Source organism: Hydra vulgaris, chromosome 05 (assembly GCF_038396675.1).
Source record: "Hydra vulgaris chromosome 05, alternate assembly HydraT2T_AEP".
NCBI lineage: Eukaryota > Metazoa > Cnidaria > Hydrozoa > Anthoathecata > Hydridae > Hydra > Hydra vulgaris.
The window spans coordinates 13,494,060-13,519,987 of NC_088924.1; the positions used below are offsets into that span (position 1 = coordinate 13,494,060).

Sequence of the window (25,928 nt, forward strand, 5' to 3'; positions counted from 1 at the left end):
TATATATATATATAATTTTACAGTGTTTTTATCAATAATAAAAAAAATACATTTTTTTCCTTTTCTTTTTTTCATTTATCCTGCTTTTTTACTTTTATTTTTTCTGCTTATTTTTATTTATACATATTCAAATTCAATATTTCAATATAAAAATGTATTTCACCATTTATTTTTGTTATTTTTAGTAAATTTATATATATAATTTTATTCATTTATTTACAAAAGTGAATATTTATAGAAATATAACAATACTTAACCCTAACCCGACCCTCAACCCTGCCATGACCCAAAGCCTTAGTCAATGTAGCAAGACTTTTTTGCATGTTTCATCTATTTGTCAGTTGATGCATGTACTTTTCACTTTTCATAAATGTTGCTTATTAAAGATGCCTGCCAAAGTATACATTTTTTTAAAACTTGTTCTTGTAAGATACTATAAGCATATATATGTATGTCTGTGTGTAAATATATACATTTAAAATATATACTAAATCTGTGATTTTTTATATATAAAATATATTTAAAACTACTTTTAAAATAAGACTGTTTTAAGACTCTCCTCCACCTTTGTAAATATTTAACATCCCCATCCCTCTGCAAACACAAAATAAACACCCCCTACCCTAAATCATTACCTTTTCAAAACATTAATAACTAAAAAACTTTCAGTTAATTTAACATATTACTGTTACATAATATGATATTGTTTTTTTAATCTCATGAAATTCAATGCTTTTGTAAAAAAAATTATCAGATTTTAGGAGAGAGAGAGCGAGAGATTGTTAAATGGTGTACATACTTGCTGTCTTTAAATATCCTCCTAGTACACATTCATATATTTTTGGGTAAACACCCCCTCCTCCCATACCTATGCATAGACTTTATAGAAGACCACTAGTTTTGTCTACTAAAACCAAATAAATAATATTTTTAAAGAAATTCTCATTTCACCAATATTTTTGAATTGCTTGATTAATTTTGATTACTGGAAAATTTTGTTTCTACTCTCTACTTTTGGTCTTCATCTTTGGTTATAATTTTACACAGTGTTGCATTAGTTTGACAACAGATTTCAATAAACGCTCAAACATCTTTTATGTTGTGTTACCATTCTTAAAACTTTCAGGATTTCCCAGCCATCATCTTTGCCTGAATACCTATATAAATTTCGAATTATACTTAATTTTGGCTCAACTCAATCAGTCAACAAGTAATGGGTTTCAGAAAAAGAAATACCTTTTCTGAACTCTTTATCTAAATTGTGACTCAATACACTTCAGCTAAAGTTAAAATGATTCTTGCTCCTTCACTGTTGGATAGATCAAACTATTATCAATTAATAAATTTTAGGTTTTTCTAATATTTTTACTTTGGTCCAGAAATAGTACTTCTTCATCATCAGATACTGACAGTACTTTGGACAGTACTTTTTTTGTGTGTGTCTTTCACTACATTATATATTAACATTATAACATTTGTTTTATAGACCCATATAATTATAGCAATTATAACTTCTATAATTAATGCTGTTATGCTGATGTCAGTCTTTTAAATTAAATTATCTACATCTGATGCTTCAATATCAAAACGAGATGCCACTTTATTGAAAAAACTCATTCTTCATCAAGTTCTAAGATGCAATATAAATTAGACAATTTTTTTCTTGTTTTGTTGGAATTTTTTTTTACTTACAGATGCAAATTTCTTTTTTTGCCAGTTACTTTTAAATTAAACCTGGTATAAAACCACTCCATTAGTAGGTACTCGACCTGATACTTTAAGACCATTTTAAGTGCAGTAGTGGTGTAGCACTTGCCTCATAAGAAGTTCCGAGTTCGATTCCGATCACATCCCTGGTAGTAAGGAGCTCAACTTCAAAGTTATAGAGTTGAGAGAGGGTTATAACCACAATAAAAAGTAGTGTCCTCAACTGTTGTAACCTTCATGACCTTGGGGAGGTAAATTAATATTATAAAAAAAAAGAATGAATACTGTTACTTTAAGACTAGGTAATAATTTCTCAGCAATTTTATCTAACATCTTTTCCTGCTTTCTCATGAAAAACAGTGAGTTATGATTTTTTATATAAAAGAGGGATTCAAGGGACCCTAATATATATAATTTAAACTTTTAAAAAATGTTATAAAAATTTTTGTTTTAATAAAAAACTTTTTTAAAGAAAACTTTTCTAATTGATAATTTTTTATAACTCAAATTTCTCTTAGTGTGGGATTATTAGGAAACTATCATGATGCTACTGTTCTTTCAGAATGATGAACAATACAGAAATTTATTTTAAACACACATACATATACATACATAACACACATACACATATACATACATATATCTTTGTGCATTAACCTTTGGATATATGTGTGACTATATTTATAAGGTTCAGCACATACATTAACCAAGCCTTTAAGGTTGTATAGGTACCTACATAAAGAAGAGTATTTTTTACGGCAAAAATTGTTTGTTTATTATTTTGTATACATTTTTTACTATTTATATACATTTTTTTTTTACTTTTTCTGAAAAACTGCTTGGATTTTCTGCATTTTAAAACTTTAATTATGCAAAATATATCATGACATATATATATATATATATATATATATATATATATATATATATATATATACACGCGCACACACACACATCAAATCTCAATTTATCTTATGATTATATAAATTAGACAACTAATTGAAAATAAAAACAAAAAGAACAATAGATGTTTTTTTGACAACAACATTTGTTTATTTAGAACAACATTCTTAAAACTTGCATATTTTAAAAAACTATTTATCACTGAAAGGATATAAGAGCTTAAGCTGTATGAATCACTTAAAATAATATATATTTTTTATTAAAGATCCAAAACATATGTATATGTTTTTTAAAATACATTTCACACTTCTCTTTTATAATCACCCATATATAAAATACTTTCAGGTTTGGGTTAGTTGTCTCTTCCACAAAATAACTGAGCAGAAAGAGAATTATTTAAAACTCCATCACATTCCATCACAGAGTATCTTAGTTATTTATGTTATCTGTTTATAACATGTGACTGAGACAAAGTTTCTGTGATTGAGAAAAAGTTTGGTTGGACAGAAATTCTTATTTTTCTTTTCCCATTCTTTCAACAACACGCTCTAAGACCTTTTTTGCTTCACAGTTCGGGAAATTTCGAAGATCATAATACTGACGTGCCAACTGAATCAACCTAAAACAATTTTTTAAAAAAAGTTGTATTGGATTTTATAATAAACTTAAATATAATAATTATATAAATTAAAGTATTGCTGAAAACTTCTTGATAAAATATTATTTAAAAATACTATTTACCACTCTGCTTTGACATCTGTACATGTACGAATATAGTTTTTTGTTGTGAGCACAAACTCATTATAAAGAACCCATTCAGGTTTGTGATCAAGACAAGTAGAAGGGTGTAGCTGAACTACCTATATTTCATGAGACATTTGTTTAAACTTAATTATTTTAAATTTTGCATTGCTTAAATTATTATTATTTTAAAAAATTATTTATTATTAATTATTAAATTATTATTATTATAAAAAATTATATTATTATTATTATTATTATAAAATTAATAATTATTATAAATTATTAAATTATTATTATTATAAAAAATTATTTAATATTTAAATAATAATTTTGTCATAAAATGTTGAATTGTATAATTTTATAATAAAATTAATTATAGTAATTACACTAAAATAAAATTAACTACAAGCCATGGCGGGAATTAATGAGTGCATGAGCAGAGAAAAGCTCATGTAAAACAGACACTCTTTTAAAAATGTTAGTTACTTAAAAAGCTCATTTATTTAAATGTTATCAAAAGCTGTTTAAAGTTAGAAGAGAAACACAGAAATCGTTTTGAAAGATTATGATAGATATATATATATATATATATATATATATATATATATATATATATATATATATATATATATATATATTTATAAATATTGTTTTCTACTTTATATCTATTATATAAATCTATATAAATGGAAATAATATATTTACTACAATATATTTTTATTGTAAACAATTTCAAACTTTTTCGAAAAAACTTTGTTCAGAAGCAATTTATGCAATTATATCAAACTTAATCATTCAAAATTAACTTAAAAAAAATATATTTATTTCACTTTCTCCAACAATAGTTCTTATAAGTATATTTCATCTTGTAACAGCTCAGAATTAAAAAGAAGAAGTTTTATATTTATCAAATATAAAAACAAATTGTGCCTACTGAAATTTATAAATCAGAGTTTAAAAAAATTTATTGAAATGAATTTTATACATCAAGAAATTTTCTTAATTTTTTAATTTTTCACAAGCCATAAGTAGCTAGTGCAAAGCCAGTTTAGGAGAGTGTGAGTGTGAGCTAAAGCTAATGCTTTCTATTCCCACCATGTCTGGAACTATATATAAAAAATTAATCAAAATCTAAAAATAAACATACCTGGTTGTCTTTCACTGTCAAATAATGACCAGTCTTTTCCAAATGAGCAATCTGTTGCACATCAACGATATTTTACACATTAGATTAAGTATGTATGACCACACCTTAAAATGGAACACCAAACCCCCTTCACACTAAGGTTTTGTTATGACAGTCCATGATAAATAACCTGAACTTTATAGTAAGCATGTAAAATTTGTAATTTTTCAAAATAAAAATAACAGTAAACTTTTATGCTGATTATTTAAATAAGAAAAAAAATTTGATAAAAAAAATGTTTTTTAAAAAAAAATTATTTTTTAATTTAAACAACGAATGTAAAATGTTTAGCTCCAATTAATGATTCCCCAAACAAACAAAAAAAATAAAAAGAGATGATTTATCATTGAATGTCATAACATAATCCCAAGTATTCACAAAAAAAAAATTTCTGAATTTTAAAACAGAAATTTCATCATTTACCTGCATAAAAAATCCGGTTACAAGAGCTTTTCTTATGTTAACATAATAATCCCTACTGTTGAAGTCTGTACTAGTTCGTTTTAAACTAAATCTATCCATGATTCGCGCTAACTGTTGACGAACATTATCTGCAGATTTAAGAGACCGAACATTTAAAAAATTATCATAACACCATTGGGCTTCTTCGTGATCTAAACCAAAAAAGAATCAAATTGTTTAGATTTAAAAAATCAATGGGCAAAATGATGGTCAGATCGCTGCATCAGGCAATATACACTAATATGAATAAGAAGTATCGAGAAAAATACTTTTATAAAAACTTTTAACTATTTTTTTTCACTGAAATTATTATTATTATTATGGTTATCAATGCGTATATCACTAAAGTAGTTAATATTGTTCATTTTATTTATAGCAAGGTAATATTGAATAACAATATTTTATCAAAATATTATTACTAAAATGCAATTAAATAGTGATGATTATTATTGGTCAAACTTTCAATTTTAATAAATTGAATTTTCTTTTCTTAGTCAGGACTAAGTAATTTTAAATTTTAAATCAAGTTAAAAATTGCCTTTACTCTTTAATCATGTATTTACAAAATAAAATGACATAATGGAAACCAGTCAAATCCACGTAAGTGTGGAACTGCTTGCTTTCTTATGAAAAAAAGTGGACTTTAGTTTTCAAATAATATACTAAATTATATTTAGTAAATTTAATACAGTAATATACGTACATATACATACATACATACATACATATATACATATATATATATATATATATATATATATATATATATATATATATATATATATATATATATATATATATATATATATATATATATATTAATATACATATAATCGATATACTAATTTACATAAAGAGACTTTTTACATTAACTTTTATATGTAAACTGTTTATATGTAATTAGTTTTTTAAAGCTTAACAAAAGTGTTAGTTTTGAAATTTTAAAAAAAAATAATAATTTGAAAACTTGAAATTTAAAAGTTATTTTATAATTCTTTTGATAACTATAATTTGAACTTAAATTAATGATTGCTAATGTAAAATTTCATGCAATAATTTCTTAGTGTTTAGTTTTTATGACCATATAAAGTTTAACCCCCCCCCCCTCAATTTGAGGGGGCTCTAAACTTTGCAGGTTCATAAAAACTAAACACTAAAAGGATATTGCACGAAATTTAAAATTTGTTGAGAAATATAAATTTAGATAAAAATGGTAGAGAAAATAATTTATAAACTGATTGCTCACACATTAAGGTCAGATGGGCCCAGAATAAGCGTTTTTTCGTTTTCAACCTTTAATCACTGCAATTCTTTGCAAAACATCCTCATTTGAAATAAGCATGAACGTACAAAAGTTTGGAGTTTGCACAATGCCAGTAAGTGTCAAAACTCAAACATCTAAAAATCTAGTGTACTCCTCTGACCATTCTTCTGATCAATATTTGAAACTGTTGCATTAAATAAAAGAAATTTTATTTTATTAAACCTTTTGTTTTTTTTATCTAGAATGCCTTCAATTGCTTTAGACTGAGACGTTTGGACCAGAAATTAAAGAAATTTGTGTTAAACTCATGACATGGAGAACTTGCAACTACATTTATAAACTTTATCTTTTCTTTGTTTAAAATTATTTTAAAATTCTTTATGTGGTACAACTACATTTATAAACTTATATCTTTTCTCATACATAGTCTCATAATTCTCATAATTTCATAAATAAAATTCAACCTTTAATTGTTAAATATCCGAAAAAAACTTGAAAAGCTAACTAAATCAATAATTTCAATTATTTTTCAACATTTGTTATTAGACATTTAGATTGAAAGCAAAATTTTTATTTAACTATTTGACATCTCCTGGATCTTAGAGTTACCTTTTTTTAAACTTTAAATTGAAAATTTGAAGGATTTGCTTTCTAAGATACTACTACAATACAATGCAATTTTGTTCATAGAACTCTAACTTCTTGGAGTAATTATTACTTTAAAGAATGGCGAAAAACATTATTTTATTTACAAACCTGAGCTTTAAGTCTTACAAGTAATGTATGTAAGTGTTCCTTTCAAACCACAAGAGTAGATTGCTTGCCATACAAGGAACTTAAGAGCAAATAGATTAGTTTGAATATACTTTAATTTGTTGGCAACAATTCTACCTTTCAACTGATAAAACTATTGATGGCCTGGGCATTGTGACAAGTCCTTCTTGTATAAAGTTTCATCATTTCCAACATTGCGAAAGTTTCTTGGTTTAAAATATTATATATTTTTGAGCAAAGAATTCTTTTAACTTGACATGATTTCATGTCAATTTTGATAATGACATTTTTTTTTAAAACATCTTCGCTTCTAACAACCACTAATTAAAGTTAGAAGTAACTGGAAGAGAAAAGATGAAGATTGTAGAGCAAGATAACGTTTGACAGATGACTTGAAGGATTGCAAATTATATGAATCAGGAAAGCAAGATAAAGGAAGCAAATTCCAAAGAACTGATGTTCAAGGAAAAAAACTAGACGAATAGGAGTTTTTGGAGCACTTATAAACAGTCCCAGAAAAAAGATTAGACTTAATTGAATGACGAGTTACATGATAATGAATTTTAGTAGTTGGCACAAGAGACGCTAGCTCTTTAGAGCATTGCCAATTATAGTATTTGCAGAAAAGAGAAAGACAAGCAATGTTATGACAATGTGATAATAGTTGGAATTTGGCTGCAAGAGCAGGTTTAACTATGTTTACAATACATTTTTGCACCTTGTCTAAAAGAGAAATGGCTTTATTAGAAGATCCGCCCCAGATATGGCAACAGTATTCCATACAAAGTCGAATTTTAGATTTATAGAGATAGAGAATAGAATCGGAAGTAAGAAAAAGTTGAGCTCGATAAAGAGATGCAAACTTAGCAGATGCTAAGTTTGCAACAGATTTGATATATGGTTTCCAAGAAAAATTAGAAGTAAGAGTTAATCCTAGAAGATGAAGAGTGGATGAATCATCAAGTACATTACTGTTCATAAATATAGGAAAATCTAAATTGTTGCAAAAACAATTAGCTGAAAAAAATTAAGTTTTATCTGAATTTAAGTTTACCAGCCACTGTAAACCCCATGTTGTAGCGGAAATAAATTCCTTTTCAAGCTTAAATGCCCCCTCCAAGCAATCAAAAAGTGTTGGCTTCTTATCATGACAAGAATAAATGGTAGTATCATCAGCAAACAATGCCACCTTAGATGTGAGAATATCTGGAAGATCTTAATGTAAATTAAAAAGAGTATAGGGCCAAGGATAGAACCTTGAGGAACCCCTGAAGTTACAGAACAAGAAGAAGAGTGTTGTCTAAAGGAAGCCCTGAAGTTACAGAAGGAACAAAGGAACCCCTGAAGGAACCTGAAGGAACAAAGGAACAACCCCTGAAGGAACATAGGAACCTCTGAAGTTACAGAATAAGAAGAGTGCTGTCCATCAAGGACAACTTTTATACTATGATTGGAAAGGAAGGATTCAATAATCTTGAAGATGTGACCAGATACACCGTAAAAAGAAAGCTTATGGAGAAGACCAACATGCCAAACTTTATCAAAAGCTTTAGAAATGTCAAGAGCGATGGCCTTATCCTCTCCACTTTTATCTAATGCACAATAAAACATATCAGTTATTACCGTTAGCAAATCGGCTGTAGAACGAGAAGATTGAAATCCATATTGATGGTCAGAAAGTAAGTTATTAGATTCAAGATGAGAAATTAAGTGTTTGTTAATTAAAGATTCAAAAACCTTGCTTATGATAGGAAGAAGACTAATGGTAGTTAGACGAATCAGATTGCTCTCCAGAATTTTTGAAGATAGGGATAACAGACGCCACTTTACAGCAGGCTGGAAAACAAGACTCTGATAAGCACTTGTTGAATAGTTTTGAGAGTATAGACGACAGCTCCGGAGAACACTTCTGCAAGACAATAACAGGTATGTTGTCTGGGCCACAAGCTGTAGAAGAGTCTAGACAGGAAATCACTTTAGATACAGATGCTGGAGTGATATGAATGTCAAACAATGGATCAACCTCTTTGTTGGCAATATCAGGTAGAACACAACTAGTGGAATCATGAGACGATATTGATGAAAAGTTTTTAGAAAACAACTCAGCTTTGTCGTTAGGTGAGGTGACAAAGTAAGAACCATACAAGAGAGGTGGAATTAAAGATTTGCTCTTATTATTGATACCATTAAAGATTCTCCAGAAATCACGAGAGCTTAATTTTTTAGATGAGATACGAAATTTCATGACCTGAGAATAGCAATGGCTTTAGCATTAGACAAAACCTTTTTACAATGTTTCTAGGAGTAATAAACAGACGCCTGTTTTCTGGAGAATTGTTTTGCTGATAGATATGGAAGTAACGGTTTTGATTGGCAATCGCAGCAGCACAGTGTGAGGAAAACCATGGAGAAGAGTAAGGCTTGACTTGGAATCGTCGAGAGGGAATAAAAAATTCCATGCCAGTCTGAATCCACAAAGTAATGTAAGAACTACATTTTTCAACAGGAAGACAAAAGATTTCTACCCAAGGGCCATCACGGAGAAAATCACAGAAAGAATCCCAGTCAGCTTTAAGGTAGTTGTAAGAGGTACAATAATAGGGGAATTCATGTGATGAAGAAGAATGGGATATTAGTTTTAGAGAGATCAAACTGTAATCAGAAGCACCTAAAGGTGAATGTGGAGAAACTGACCACTGACTAGGATCAGAAACAAGACATAAGTCGAGTAGAGAAGTTAAATGATTCGGGTTGTCTGTAAAGCAAGTTGGAAAGTTGACTATTTGAGTTAGGGATTGAGCAAGGCAAAAGTTGTGGGCTTTAATGCCTGCAGAGTCACTGACTCTTGAGCCAAGCCATTCAGTGTGATGAGCGTTAAAGTCACCAAAGACAACAATATAGGCTAGTGGACAAAGAGAGAGGGCTTGGTCAATATGATCAGAAATAACATCAAAAAAATGCAGTCTTGAGATGAAGGAGAGCAATATAGAACAAAGAGAAAGGCCATAGAGTGAAGTGGTGCTAAACAAAAGCACATGAAAGAATAGTCTGTGGATTCAAACCTAGTTTGATGACAAATGGGTGAATTCTTACGAATGTAAATGCCCAAGCCAAGCATGTGACTATTAGAGTCTTTACGAATTAAAGGAAGATAACCTTCAACACTAAGATGGCAAGATGAGACAGCTGAACTCAAATTAGTCTCACAAAGAGCAAGTAGTTCTGGTGAACTTTGCAAGAGATAAGACTCAATCAAAGAAAAGTTACTTCGAAGATCACGAATATTAGTGAATGATAGATTTAAAGAACTTGGTGATGATGATTGTTTTTTGTGTTTTATAGTCTTTGGTACTTTATTCATTTTTAAATTTGTTGAAGAACTTGAAAGCATAGATACTACTCAGAACACTGTTTAATAGCCCAAGCAATTGCCACATTACTATTAATAAACCCTAAGCCGTAACAAAGGGCTCCAATTGTGGCCTTGGCAATGCACACCAAAAGTACAAACAGGAACACCATCCAGGCGAACATGGCACTGTTAATACTTAGATATTTTTCAGCTGTTGATGGAATCAGCCTCTCTGAGAGCTACCACAGAGTTTGGGAAATCTGACTACCAGCCGACCTCAGAACCATAAAACTGAGTTTTAGAGCTGTACCCTCATTAGGAGATAATAGAATGAGTTGCCTAGTTATAAAAACAGAGACACAAGCAAAAACTGATGCATTGAGTCAAGAAGATCCAGCATTCAACATCCTAAACTGGAAACAATGTATTTAAAATACATCTGCGCCAGCCTAATAGATGGAGAAGTGGTGCGAGGCTGGTCAACAGATAAAATCTGTGTACCCCTTAAGTCTTTGCCTAGGAGGCCTTCTACAAGACAGTAGCCGGATGCATTTAACATCTGCGTAAGATGAGTATTTTTATCGAGACACCATCTCTAGTCTTTACTCAACCAAGAGCCCTTAGGCAGGGGTGTTTCAAGTCGGAGTTGGCATGATTTGTATTATCAATATTAAAGTACTTTTCCTATTAAAGCTTGGCCGCATTTATACTTTATGGCAAGATCTCGCTATGATTAACAAGAATTTGCCTTCATGGAGCAAATAATTGATTTTGCTTTATATTTACATTTAAATTTTTTTCTTTTTTCTGTTTACAAAATTTCTTTCAATAGATCAAGTCTTCTTATATCACCACAAAATAAATCCAACTAAAGATTGAGCAACACTAGTCAAATTGTGACAAAGATTTTGAAAAAAAAAAAATGTTTTTTCTCTATTTAATGTTTATTTACTTATCATAACCTGATAACAACAAGAACCAATAACACAAAAATTAGTGAAGAAAAGGGTGCTTTTGTCAGTTTCTAGAATTTCACTATGAATCGCTGATAGTTGTTTTCTGCCAGCCAATATTTTGAATTTGTTTCTTTTATATTTTTCTCATACCTTTTATACAAATATAAAAGTGGTCTACTCTTGTTTATTATTGTTTCCAGAGTGGCTGACCAGCTAAACAAACCTAGATAAAGCTGCCAAAACATTTTACTAATACTTTTGGTCATATAAAAAGAAACATAATTAGTATATTTGTATCTTATTTTCATTTGTTTTTTAATTCAGTTTTAATTTGCAAGAAAAATGAATCTAAGTATGATTTAGGGGAAAAGGAACGGAGTAGGGCTGCAGGAGGAGAGGTGTTAAAGGAGGAGGAGGAGAAATAAATAGCATCTTATTCAGTTATTGAAGTGAACTTGCTGCTAGGTGTTTTAATCAACCCAATTTTAATTATATTAAATAAACCTACTTTATTTATGTAAAAATTTCTAGCCTTTTTGTTTCCTTTCCTTTGTGTATACACACACACTAATGACAGCAGCTTTTTTTTTTTAGTTCATTAAAGGGATTAAGGTTGACAACTAAAAATTTATAAATGTGTGTGTATATTTGTATATCTATATCTATTTAGACATATCTATATATATACACACACACACAAACATGCAAGAGACTGTCACTACATTGACTAAGAGTTTGGGTTGGGGCAGCAATCATTTTTTCATTATTCTTTATTTCCTTTTCTAAAAAAGACTATATGGATTTAAGACAGTAAAAAAAAGTCGACAAATGTATATCTATAATGTAAATGTATATCGATAATGCATTTGTATGTGTGTGTATATATTATTAAAAAGTAACATTTCATAATATTTATACTATTACATGAATATGAATCTTTGAAAAAAAATGTTGAAAATTTTTAATTACTTTGTTTAAAAGCATGGTAAACATTAAGTAATGTTAGATGATCACCATCAATATGAGCAAACTTCATTTTGGCTTCATCTGCAGCTTTCTTTGCATCATTTGGTCGCATAAAAATCTATAAATATAAATTGCCACTACTAAATAAATGGTCAAAATTTACTATTAAAATTTTTGATTTGCTCCAAAATATTAATAAAAATAATAATTAAAAATATAAATATATAATAATAAATAGTATAAAATAAATACAATATATAAATTCAAATTTTTATTACTTTGCAAATTTAAGTAATGCGGTCATCGCAGCAATAGAGCTTTTTGTTTGCAAACTTTTTCAGAGTTTACTCCCCACCAAATACCTGGCAGCAATTGAATCAAATTGTTTTACCTTTCAGATCCTGGTTTGTCAATGTTTGTTTTGTGAAGTTATAGGGCTAAAAGGTGCTGTTAGGCTTAAAATATATTTCTTCAATTTAAGATTGGTTACAAAGATCTTGATACATATTCATATTGTTACATATTCATATTGTAGGTACGTGCGTATCTTCGATTTACGGCACCGATTTTAAAGATAAAATCTGTGACCATTTTTTCACCGCGTGCTCGAAGTAGGTGTAGTAAAAATGGATTTTTGTCGTTTTTTTTTAGAATTTTATATTGACTTAGATAATATTTTAAAAGTAGAGTGTTGTAAGTTTATTGCAGTTTGTTTGTTTTTTGCAGTTACTAACGTTTTTAGTGATTTCATTGCTATTGAAAACTTCGTTCCTGTTCTGGAAGTGAATTGACATTGAAGGCATGATGGGTTTTTTTTCTAACTTTCCAGTCAATTTTATATATCTATTTTCTATGTACTTGCCAAATTTCATTAAAAAATAATGACACGCTCATACTCTATTTTTGCACGCAGTAAAGGTACCAAATAATCTTCTGTTGTAGAGGTTGTGGGGGAGGAGGGGGGTGAGGGTGATTCACGATTATGAGCATTTTGTATATTTGAACTTTTTTATTCATTAAAAAGTTTTTTTTTTTTTGAAAAATGAAACTTTATTAAAAATATTGGTGATTTTTTTAAAGTATTCAAAACATGATTTACACACACACGCACTATGCTATTTATTTGTTTTTATATATTTTATTTAAGATTCAATTGGTTTTTTTTTCTGTTGCATGTTGTATAGCTTTTTTTATTTAAAAAAAGTGTTATAATGATTAAAGCTGTTTCAATAAAATAATAATTATAGTTATTAAATTTTTTTTTAGAGCATTATGAGACCTAAAAAGATTCATCTATTTTATGGTGAAGCCAAAAATTATTTAGCTTGTAACTTTGCAATGCCAACTCATTTATATATTGAATGTAGAAATGGACATATATTAAATATATTCATATCCAACAATGAATCATTTAAAACAACTGTTGAAATAGTCAATAAACTTTTTAATTTCAAAATATGTAAAAGTCAGATTGTGCAACCCAAATTCTATGCTCGTAATTATTCAAGGGATTCTGAACAATTTATTAATATCTGCAACATGCTCTTTGCATACCAAAAATTAATATCTGCTGTGCCACAACCATTGCATTCGACCACAAACTCAAGTAACATTGTTTCGTTTTCTTCTATTTTACCTTCACAACACATCAGTGCTTTATCTGTATCAAATAGTAATCTTTTATCTCCTTTATCTGGTGCCACTTCAAAAACCTCTTCTCATGAACCACTACTACCCAGGTTGAGAGTTGATCAGTTGAGTCCTAGGAAAAAAGTTTTGCGAAAGAGGTTAACCATTTTGGCAAATGAAATGGCAAATAAAATTAAAAAAAGCATAAAGAGGATCTAAAAGAGTTAAGAGAAAAGGTAAAGGCCTGACCATACCAACTTAAATATCTAAATCAGGTTATTGATCGCAAAGAAAAGACAATCCTTAATCTTCGAAAAAAATTAAAGGAAAAATATTTGAATTTACAGTTAAAGAAACTTCAAAATCACTTGTATATGACATGCTTGTGTGCCAAGTTCCTACGCATAGTGTTCCAACTCTGCTCAGTAAAATTGGAGAACACACTGCCTATCAATTTAGTCACATTGCACAACTGTGGAACAAACGATGCATGAGCTAGGTGTAATTTCAGACTTACTGACTGCAAAGCTTTTTCAACAAAAAATCTGACACTTGGTTTTGATGCAACAACACAGGAGGGTGTTCATGTAAATGTTGTGCACTTAACAATCAGTATGCATGGTTGTATCAGTATGCATGGTTGTAGCTATTGATCAACTTCCTGGAGGTACAGCTTACGACTATCAGAGTCACATTACAAAATCTGTTGATAATCTTGCCAAGTTATATAGTGACTTCTACCAGCTACAATTCACTTATGTGCGAAGTACTATTATTGGAAACATAACTAACATGATGAGTGACAGAGTAGCAACAAACCATGTGACAGTTACTAAGTTAAACCTTGTTTAGCAGAAATCATTAAATGAACTAAACTGTCACCTTCACTCTTTGGACACAATGACCAGTTTGTGCAAGTCTTCACTCAAAGCATTACAGACCTCTAAAGGAAAACTTTTTGCAAGAGACTGCATTGCAGCAAATATTGTTTTACAGCTGAACAAACTTCGCCATAAGGATGGAAAAGGTAGATCTATGATCTTAATCCCACTTTTTTACTTTAACACAACATAATTTTGTGAATATGATATAAATCTAAAATATTTTTTTTATTAGCATATAAATGTTTCTTATTTCACATGCTCCTTATGCCCTTTAAAACAATTACTTTATGTTATTTAAAGGTGACCCAAAGGGTTTTGTAGCCTTTTTGGATCAACACAAGCTGCCCAGAGGACTGCTACCACGCTACAGAGGGAACAGACTACACGTTCTTTTTCACACGTGATATTTTGATTCATCACTATGAAATATTGAAAACATTTCTGTTTTCTGGCTTAGTGTTATGCGGGGGTGCGGGGGTCTGAGATATAGTTTGTACCAAGATTTTACATCTGAAACAGGTAAATCTTTTATATGATTGTTTCCATTCTTGGACACATTCAGATATTAAATTGATAGGAAAGGGTGCAATGTTAAAGGCTATGGTATAAACCTTTAAAACCAATAGTAATGATACTAAGAGCAATAGTTAGGGGATTATAGATTATTAGAGACTAATATTACGGTTTATTTATAAATTTTTTGTTTCAGGTATCCGTGAGTTATGTGCCCTAGCTTTAATTGGAAAGCTACTGACTGGTCCTTAGATGACAAAATTTTATATCCAACCAGGTCAGGGACTTGACTACATATCTGGCATTCAGGTAGTCAAAAGTGTTCGGAACACTCTTATTGAAAGCAGCAAGAATCCTCTAAATCTAATTGAACAAAAAACTGATTTTTTCGGAGATATTATTATAGACCTGTTTTTGATTCAATAATCAGCTTTTGCTCAGTAACTGATGAAATGAGTAAAACATTAGCTGAATGTCTGAAAGCTGTTGTTAGTGTCATTGACAGGCAGTACAAGTGGCAGTTCAACATGAGTTCTAATAATCAAATTTTGAACCAGACTAAATCAGCAAGGCTTCACAACATTGACTCAGAAGAACTTATGGCTATGTTTAGTGCTGCAAAGCAAAAAGCTCCAAATGCCACGCTTTGCTTTCTTTCTTCAAAACTTCGTGCTTGTAAAAATAAAACAACTGCTCTACTCTCCAAAATCCTGCTGATATTCAAAACAAATTAACATTATGGGCTATTTCTAATGCCAGAAAAACTCGATTTGCAAATGCACAATGTCATAAAGAAACGACGTCAGAACTTATAAAGTGTATGGCTGACAAAATTCAAAATAAAAAATACAAAGAACAGAGAAAAATAGAAAAAAATTTTAAAAGTTTTATGCCTAATCAGATAAAAGAAATATTTCCTGACCTAGAAAATAATGAGGCTTCTAATATTGAAGAAATTCTTATTGGAGCTGCTATTGGAAGATGTATTTGCCACATTTGTATTTGTGGTTTGATCATGCCACTAACAGCCAAGATGTATATTATGGCAGACTTCGTAGCATTAAAAAGAAGAACAGTGGTATATACATAGTTTCTTATAGGAAACCAAATGAGAATGAGGATGATGATGCTGTTGAGTATGAAATGAGCAAATATCAACTATCTGCAGACATCATTAGTGGTAATATGGTAATATCATAAAAAAATGATGTGCAAATTGATTATAATAAGGTATGTGTTATTGTAAATCATAATATGGTTTATATAATTGCATTAATAATTTTTATTTACAGATATTAGGTAAGTGCCTTGGTTAGTAATATTTTTTCAATGCTTAATGTGTATATTAAGCCCCCTCACCCTCTTTTTTTTGCTGTTGTTGATAAGATTATGAAAAGATTTATAGTTCTTTCATTGATTATTTTTATGTATCAGATCTTATTTTAGGTAGTCGGGTAGTTACCGACATCCAACAACCAAGGTTGACTTGGTTGCAACATGCTATGGGAAACCAAAGCTCATTTACTATTAGCTTTGAGCCAATCACCTGGCTTTTGATATACTATTTCAACTTAGAAAGATGACCTTTTGCATGCATGGACACCAAGATGTTAGTGTTAAGTAGTTTAAATCAATCAGTATAGAAATCAGTTTTTTTGGTTATTATTTTTATACATCATATCTTTTCTTTTTCAGGCGACAAATCGAAGAATTCACTTTGTTCCAGTAGTATTTCTGTTTTAATGACATAATATGTTATACATCAGAAGTTAAGTTATTTTAATTTATTTTTAACCTAAAACAAAAACTTTTTTTTCTCCTAGTTTTTTATGAGTTTTTTTAGTAATTATTTTAAATATCTGATGTATTTTATCTATCATTGCTAGGTTTTAACTCACAGTATGAAAACTGAAAAATAGACTATTGCTTCTATGGATCTTTAATAAGTCAGGAAAGAGGTTAATTTACACTTATAGATTAAATTATACAGTAATAACATATTTGTAACATATTAGATATTAATTTATTTTTCAGGACATATGCCTTCTCTATTAATAATGATTGTGCTATAGTGATCTATAGATTTATTTGAAAATTTGTTTTTTTTTAGATATTCTCGAAGGATCGACTTTTTCCATCTTTGGATGTCAATGCTATTTTTGCTTCAAAACTAGGCTATTTTCATAGTCATAATTCTGTTAAAAACATTAATAAGCATATGGAAAACAATTAATTTAGTTTAAATTTTATATTATGAAGTATATTTTAAAACAAATAAATCTTTTTTTTTATTGGGGTGGGCGTATTATTCGATGTTAATCGAGGCGATACACAAAGGATGCTGAAGCGCTTTTTCTAAATACAAGTCTTCATCTCTCTAAATACTAATTAACATGAAATATTATCGCTAATTGTCAAAGTAATTAAACAATTTTTATTATAGTATTTTTTATTATCTACATGGACTAAGTTGAAAATTATGTGGCTTGAGTAATAACAATGGTACGGTTAGGAAAACAGGCCTTGTTTTTCCTCACAACTATTGCTCTTACACAAATCACATCCTTTTCCGACTTTTTCTTCAAGCCATATTTTTCGCTCGCAAAAAATAGATATAATTAAAGAGGTTATTATTTTCTCTCAGTTCACTGTTTATCTTCTAGTAGGCTATGTAGATATATAATATCGCAACAAATGAACTAGGCGTTTTAATATATAAGCCTATATATGTAAAGTGTAATATAATAAGTATTATCTTTAAAAAAAAAGTTATGAAATGAATTAATTTATGAAAAAAAATTTTAATCATATAAAAATTGATTTATCTTATTATTATTATTTATAATTTTTTTAATTCGTTAATAGAAATAATTTTTTTAATTAAGCAATTTTAATTTTTTTTTTATATAAGTTGAATAAAAGTATAAGCGAGGCAAAGTTATGCGCTAAAAACTAAACAATGAAGTTCTATTATAAAACTACCGTAAGCCGAACGCTAATTTTTTAAGTTGGTTGCAGTTTTCTTAAGCATTCCTTATAATGAATTTTTGTCACTTAAATGGGTATAACTTTTAGTAGAATCATTTGTTTTTTATGAAATTTTCACCATTGTAATACTGATTTAAAGCTCTTTACAATGATATATAATAATTGAATATTTGAATAGTTTAAAAATTTTGCACACGTACCTACATATTGTAACAAAGATGATGTTAATCACAATGCGGTTTTACAAACCATCTATATTTTTATCAAATTTTCTTTTATAATGTACTTTTAATTGGTTTGCATTTGACTTTAACAGTCTAGTTTGACTTTACAAGTTTTCTTTGCCAAATTCATTTATTCTTTATAAAAATGTCTTGCATAAAAAGTAAGAAAATCTTTTCAAATACTTTTTTTTTAATTAATTGAATTAAACGCTTCAGTCTTACAAAAACCTGGTAGAAACTAAACAGTCTAACCAGAAGTTTGAAAAATTTTCAAAATGTGATTAAAATTATGTTGTTAACAATTCAAAAATTTAGTGAACTGTAATAATACTTGCATTGAAACTTTTCATCTAATTTTTTATGGATTTCCATATTACCATGAAATACTTTACAGTAATTCACAAACATGAAAGTTTGATTAAAAAAGTTTTCAATTGAAAAAAAAAGTTTATATATATATACAGGGTGCGGGAAAGTTCCTGTACAAAAATATAAACAGTAAAAACACCAAAAGTTCCTGTACAAGATGAGAAACAAATTACACTTTAATTTAAAACAAAATAATACTAAAAGAATACGAAGGAATACAAAAGAATACTATAAACACACTATATATATATTGAAAGAAAACACCATACAGATAATTTTTTTTAATTATACTTTTGTACGGGAACTTTTTCAGCACCCTGTGTGTGTGTATATATATATATATATATATATATATATATATATATATATATATATATATATATATATATATATATATTTCATACTTTATTATGTGATTTTAAAACTTTTACTTAGTGATTTTAAAAACTTCAGAAAAAATTTACATTCACCGGAACAAAGATATGCAATGTTTCTGGAGTACACATAATTAGAAAAAACTGAAAACATCTTACCAAATAAAGTAATAGAAAACATAATTAAGGTGCACTACTTGTAAGCATTATTTAAAAAGGTTTCTTAATCATACAATCATGTGATTTTTTTAGAAGTGAAATGATCATTTAAACAAATGATTATTCAAATTATTCCATATCAAAATAATAATTCCTAATGTATTAAATATTTATATTTAAATATTTTTCTTTTATTACCAAATCATTTAAAAGCAAAAACCTGTTGAACTGATAACATGGCCACAATTGAAAGAGCTTCATTTGAACAATTATGATCAGTACTTGCAATAACCATCTTTGCTAGCTGTGGATCTAATGGAAATTCAGCCATCATAGAACCTAATTCTGTAAGATCACCATCATCATCAAGGGCTTGCAAATAATTTAATAACTCAAGTGCTCTCATAAGTGTTTCTGGTGCTAAAAATAAAGTACTTTATTTAAATATTCATCACTTCATTTTTTTATTTAGATAAATGATTGGTAACTTAACAAGTATAAGGGAAACATTGATATGCAAACCAAATAAAATATTCAGTAATGCAGAACCAGATTTTTGCTTCTTGTTCAAGTCTAATAAATTGCCTTTTCTATAATATTATCAAACTCAGTTCTGATTTCCAAATTTGCATCTTATCTTATTTATACTTTTATTTGGCCATTCAATTATATACAATTTTGAAGAAATTTTTTGTAAAATTAAAATTAACTGATATAAAAAAAAAAAAGAGCTTCATCTAAATCCCGAAATTCATGGGAAAATGTTAACTATGAACAGAATTGTCTAATAATGATCAATAAAATGTCAACTGTGAACAAATTTGTCTTATAATGATCAATAAAATGTCATCTATGAAAAGAATTATAAAGATCAATAAATTGATTTTATGCAAGATTTATAATCATTCTGAAAATTAATTTGAAAAAAATACTTAAAAATAAATAAAACAGTAAAATTACATAATCAACAAATAAATTAATTAGCAAACATTAGTATTACATACCAGGAGGATCCATGAAGTCAAAATGCACTAAATCATCTATTCCTAATTTTTTTAGTTGCAACACAACTGTACCCAGATTCGATCGTAAAATCTCAGGATATGTATTACTTTGCATTTCAGATTTATATGCCTTCTCAGTGTATAATCTAGAATATGTATACATGCCTTGTTAAGAAGCATTACACAATTCAAATTTTACATTTGAAATGGTAATTTCACTAACGCATTAAGCCATTTACATTATGCCAAAACTTTTTTCAATTAGATTATTTAAACATTTTTTTAAAATAGTTTATGCGGAAAACATTAATCAGTAATTAATAGTTGTAAAAAACATTTTTACCGCAAAACAGATAAATAAATTTTTTCTACTTTCCATTATTAAAAAACTTTTTTTTTTAATTTATTTTATTATATGTAAATTAAATTTATTATTAAATATTAATAAATTTAAATTTATTTAACTAAATTTAAATTTATTAAAGAAAAAAATTGAAACACTCTGCTTTACAATTGTTTGTTTGTTTTACTTTTTTTAATTTCTAAACTATATTAAAGAAAAGAAAACTCTTTATATCAAATTTAATTTAAGTTACTTTTTGATGTTTATTTTACATTAAACTATTTTGTTCATTTATAGTTTTAAATAAAAAAAAAAATCTTTTTTTCACTCCGTTACAAAAGAGCTAATATAAAAAAGTGCTTAATGCACTTAAAACTGTATGTAAAAGCATTGCTTGATAAACCATAATCAAATTTAAAGATAAAACTATTTTAGAAAATTTTTTTTAGTAAACTTTATATAATAAATTTAAGAAAAGATGATTTTTTTAGTTTTGAAATTGCTTTCTATCGAAAGTTTTTTTATGTTATTCACCTTCCCAAGGGCACTACAGTCAAAAAGTCTTTTTCTTTCATTATGGCTGCACAATTTAAAAAAAAGTTTTTTAATTTACCTGAAACATTTTCCAGGTCTTGTTCTCCCTGCACGCCCAGCTCGTTGTTGAGCACTAGCCTTAGAAATAGCGGATACTAGAAGAGACTCCACACGAATACGAGGATTATATACCTTAAAGAAGCAAAATGACTCCAATTATATAAAGAAATTTTTAAAGATGTGACCTAACTATATCAAAATTAAAAACTACATTGAAAATAAAAAATTACATTGAAAGACCTAGGATTTTATATAACATCTAATACAAAGTGGCAAAACACATAAACATGAAATCAACAAATATATAGCTAATTATGTTGCGGCATTATTAAATCTAATAATACTAAAATGTGAAAAATTTAATCCACATTATTGATTCAACCTCAAGAAAAAGTCTTGAGGATCATTAATGTGGATACATTCAAATGCTTAAAAAACTTAGGTATACAGGTAGACTAAAAAACCTTAAGCTTTACATGAGAAGCTGGAAGTTTACTTTATAATATTTGTCAAGTTGCTCAATGTGAAATTAACAATTTTATTGAAATTGAAGATTCTATATAAGATATTATAAAGAATATTAGAAATTTTTCAGCTAATATAATAGGTAGGCTCTTTTGTCGAACTCCAACATTTGGAGTTCGCAAACATAAACAAGTTATCCTTTTATTTGCAAGACTCCCTCCCCAAACCTAAACCCTTAGTCGATGTGTGAAAACTCAGTGCCTATCCCTGTTCAACTCAGTCAACATATGCGCTAATACAGTGTCTATTCCTATATATTCATCTTTACCTAACTCCTAATCTGAGTTAGCAGACATGAAGGACACTCAACATTGAAATTGGAGTTTGACAAGAGAACCTACCAATGTAATAAGGTACTTTATTTTCAAAAAAGAAGTCTTATTTATTGTAAAAATACATAGAGATCCTTAAACAAAGAAAATTGAGGGTAGGATATTTGCATTATGCCTACAGTGATTGTGATAAAGATACATATCAAAAATCATACCGCACTTGTTTTTACAACGCTGATAAAGTGCCATCTTGTATTGTCATTGGAATTTAATATTGTTGTGATACATATTGAGTCTTTTGTGAGATGAAAAGATTTATTTTGAAATTTAAAAAGAGGATAATTAGTTTATAAACTTGTTATCATTTTACCATCACATTAGAACTAGCTCTAGTTGGTTTCATAATTTTTTTAAATGAATTTTTAATAGATTTTAACTATGATGGAGAGACTAATGTTATAACATTTTTACGTAATTAATTAGTTTTTTATTTTAGACATTTGAGAAAGAAAAAAAAAAGATTTCTTAAAGCAAAATATTTACAAAACTATTTTATGTTTCATCAAAATTAATAAACAGAGGAGTTTTAAAAAGCTTCAGGGAAAGGAAAACTATAAAATCAACAACTTTCTCCCCCTTCTGACAGGCGAGAGTAAGTATCAACAATATTTGGATGCCGAAAACTATGAATCAATAAGTTTTTAAAAAGTTTTAAAAAACAGTGTAAGGTTTACAAAAACTATGCTACACTGAGGCATATTCGTTTAGACGCATCAAGTTTTTTCTCTTTATCTTAACTTTTTTCTATGTATTGTCAACAGATATGCATGCAAGTTATTATCAAAATAATTGTTGTGTTGTGGGCTAATAAAAACCACAAAAAAAAATTTTCTATGTGTCTTTATTGTTTGATATACAAAAGCACATTTTTTAATTGGAATATATCTATCGACGCAATCAGGTTAATAACGGTAATTATTGATTTTTAATCACATTTATACAAATAAATTGATAAATTTTAGTGTAATTTGATCTTTCGCTCTGCCAGTATCATTTTTATTGCATTTTACGAAATGCCTAAAGGAAAGTATTTGACAGATGCTGAAAAAATACAAATTAATTTAAATCGTGGCTCAGAAATCTCACCAGCACTTTCTATACGAGAAATAGCAAGAAAAATTGGAAGATCTGACCAGGTTGTACGAAACTACATTGCAAAAGGTGACAATTATGGTGTAAAAAAAGCAACAAACGGCAAAAAAGTATTAACAAATCGGCAAATTAATCGAATTCGCTTAAAACCAAAAATTGAATGCAATACAAATGAAGGATAAATTATTATTGCCAGTCACCGATAAACATGTTGCACATATTCTATGTATAACGCCAAACGTAAAGTGGAAGAAACCACACCAAAAACCAATGTTAAAAAAACACCATAAAATTGCTAGATTACAGTTTGCTAAAAACCATATGCATTGGACTCATGAGTGGCAAAACGTAATATTTTCAGATGAAAAAAAGTTCAATTTAGATGGTCCGGACTCTTACAGTTGTTATTGGCATGATCTTAGAGGAATTAATGACCCACAAACAAAACGAAATTATGGAGGAGGAAGTTTAATGGTTTGGGGTGGATTTTTTTATTCAGGAAAATTGACTCTGTGTTGTGGTTTACCTAAAATGAACTCGATAAAGTATACAGAAATGTTGGATGATGTTCTCATAACTTATATGGATGAAAACATGGACGATAATGCCATATTTCAGCAAGATAATGCTGCAATTCACACATCTAGGCATTCTATAAAATGGTTTAAAGACCACAACATCCCGGTTCTCGAATGGCCAGCTTGTAGCCCGGACTTAAATCCAATCGAGAACGTGTGGGAAATGCTATCAAGAAAAGTTTATGACGCTAAAGCAGCCGGACACCAATTTAAAACTGTTACTGAGTTAAAGTGTAAAATCCTTGAAGCATGGTCCGAGTTGGATCAAACTACACTTCAACGACTAGTGGAGTCAATGAAAGGCAGAACTTTTGAGGTGATCCAGTGTAATGGAGGACATACGTATTACTAATTTCCATCTTTTAATGTCAAAAATATGACTGCGTCTATAGATATATTCCAATTAAAAAATGTACTTTTGTATATCAAACAAACTCCATGTTAATAAAGACACATAGAAAAAAAATTTTTGTGATTTTTATTAGCCCACAACACAACAATTATTTTGATAATAACTTGCATGCATATCAGTTGACAATTCATAGAAAAAAATTAGGACAAAGAGAAAAAACTTGATGCGTCTAAACGAATATGCCTCAGTGTATAAGCTAAAGTTATATTGAGTTATATCTCAAAATGTCATCAATCTTTGCATTATATTGCATAGCATTTTTTCAATATCAAATAGGCAACATTATTTTGTTTATTTTGATTAGCTTAGTTATTGCCATATTTTTGCATTTTTGCAACATTGATGTTGTGATTATCCCACCCTTAATAGAAAAAGAGAGATCCTAAAGCTGTAAAATTATTTTATTAAAGAAAACAATGGTAATAACTGAATTGAAAATCAAAAAGTTTATTAAAAAAATTATAGAAAATTGATATAAATTATAAGAAAAAATTTTATTGTATAGCCTAAAATACTTCACATTTTAGAGTAAATTATACAATAGCATAAAATAAAAAAATAACTGAAATTTTTTTTATATTTATTTTAGATTTATACTATTTTATGCTTTTTGAGAACCTAGTATCTATACTTAAGTTATAAATTAAAAAAGAAAGAAAATCACAAGAAAATACAATTTAAAAAAGTTCAATTACAAAAATATTACTTTTTGTTTTGAAAATCCAGGATCTATTACAAAAACTACACCATCAATTGTCAATGATGTTTCAGCAATGTTTGTTGAAACCACCACTTTACGACCAATTCCACCATTAGGCTTTGTAGGAGGAGCACTTTCAAATATACGCTGTTGAAGTTGTGGAGGTAGAGTGGAATATAAAGGTATAATTTTCATTTCTCCAACTTCCGGTCCAAGATTATCAATTTCCTTTTTGATGCGTTTGCACGCTTCATCAATTTCCTTAAAATAAAATAACATATTAATATTTGATTTATAAACACACAAAAACAGTATAAACGAACATAGCAACGTAGTAAAAATAAACATCGAAACATAGTAAAAATAAAGATAACAACATAGTAAAATTATATATAGCAACAGTAAAAATAAACATATCAACATAGTATAAAGGTACATTAATATTTTTATTTGATATAAGAGTTTTTGAGGCCTCGCAATCTTGTTACCGGTCTTTCTTTTTTTTTTAAGAAACGATAAAAAACTCTTAAATCTCAATAATAAAAATTATTTTACTTCTTGTCCAGTAAGGAAAAGTAGAACATCCCCATCTTGTTCTTCACAAAGATGGATCTGTACAACAGTTCTTATAGCTGCCTCAAGATAATCTCGCTCTGGTTCAGGTGTATAGAAGATTTCGACAGGAAATGTTCGACCTGGAATGGTCAGCAGAGGAGCATTATCAAAATAATCTTGAAATTTTCCAGCATCCAGTGTTGCAGACATAATAATCACCTTTAAATCTGGTCTTTGTTTTATAACCTTTACAGTAGTGAAAATAAAAACTCATTAAAAAAACTACAAAAATCTAAAAATTATAATTACTTTTAAGAATAAATTTAAACTATTAATAAA

The 25,928-nt window shown here is 28.4% G+C and overlaps 1 protein-coding gene across 2 annotated transcripts in view; it reads right to left on the reverse strand.

Moving 5' to 3' along the window:
* Nucleotides 1-2,737: 2,737 nt before the first annotated feature.
* LOC136071874 (putative pre-mRNA-splicing factor ATP-dependent RNA helicase PRP1) overlaps nt 2,738-25,928 on the reverse strand; it is a 42,696-nt gene continuing 19,505 nt past the window's right edge. Inside the window, exons 5-14 of one of the 2 annotated variants that reach the window (XR_010638547.1) lie at nt 25,590-25,835; nt 25,041-25,295; nt 21,415-21,527; nt 20,459-20,604; nt 19,675-19,874; nt 12,318-12,432; nt 4,964-5,154; nt 4,502-4,605; nt 3,352-3,470; nt 2,738-3,229 (exon numbers count right to left, since the gene is read on the reverse strand). Coding sequence is in view for 1 of the 2 variants with exons in the window: in XM_065797429.1 (XP_065653501.1) it covers nt 3,124-3,229; nt 3,352-3,470; nt 4,502-4,552; nt 4,964-5,154; nt 12,318-12,432; nt 19,675-19,874; nt 20,459-20,604; nt 21,415-21,527; nt 25,041-25,295; nt 25,590-25,835 (1,542 nt within the window). In the remaining variant the exon portion in view is untranslated. The remainder of the gene's footprint in view (nt 3,230-3,351; nt 3,471-4,501; nt 4,606-4,963; nt 5,155-12,317; nt 12,433-19,674; nt 19,875-20,458; nt 20,605-21,414; nt 21,528-25,040; nt 25,296-25,589; nt 25,836-25,928) is intronic. The other variant, XM_065797429.1, reaches the window with a different exon arrangement.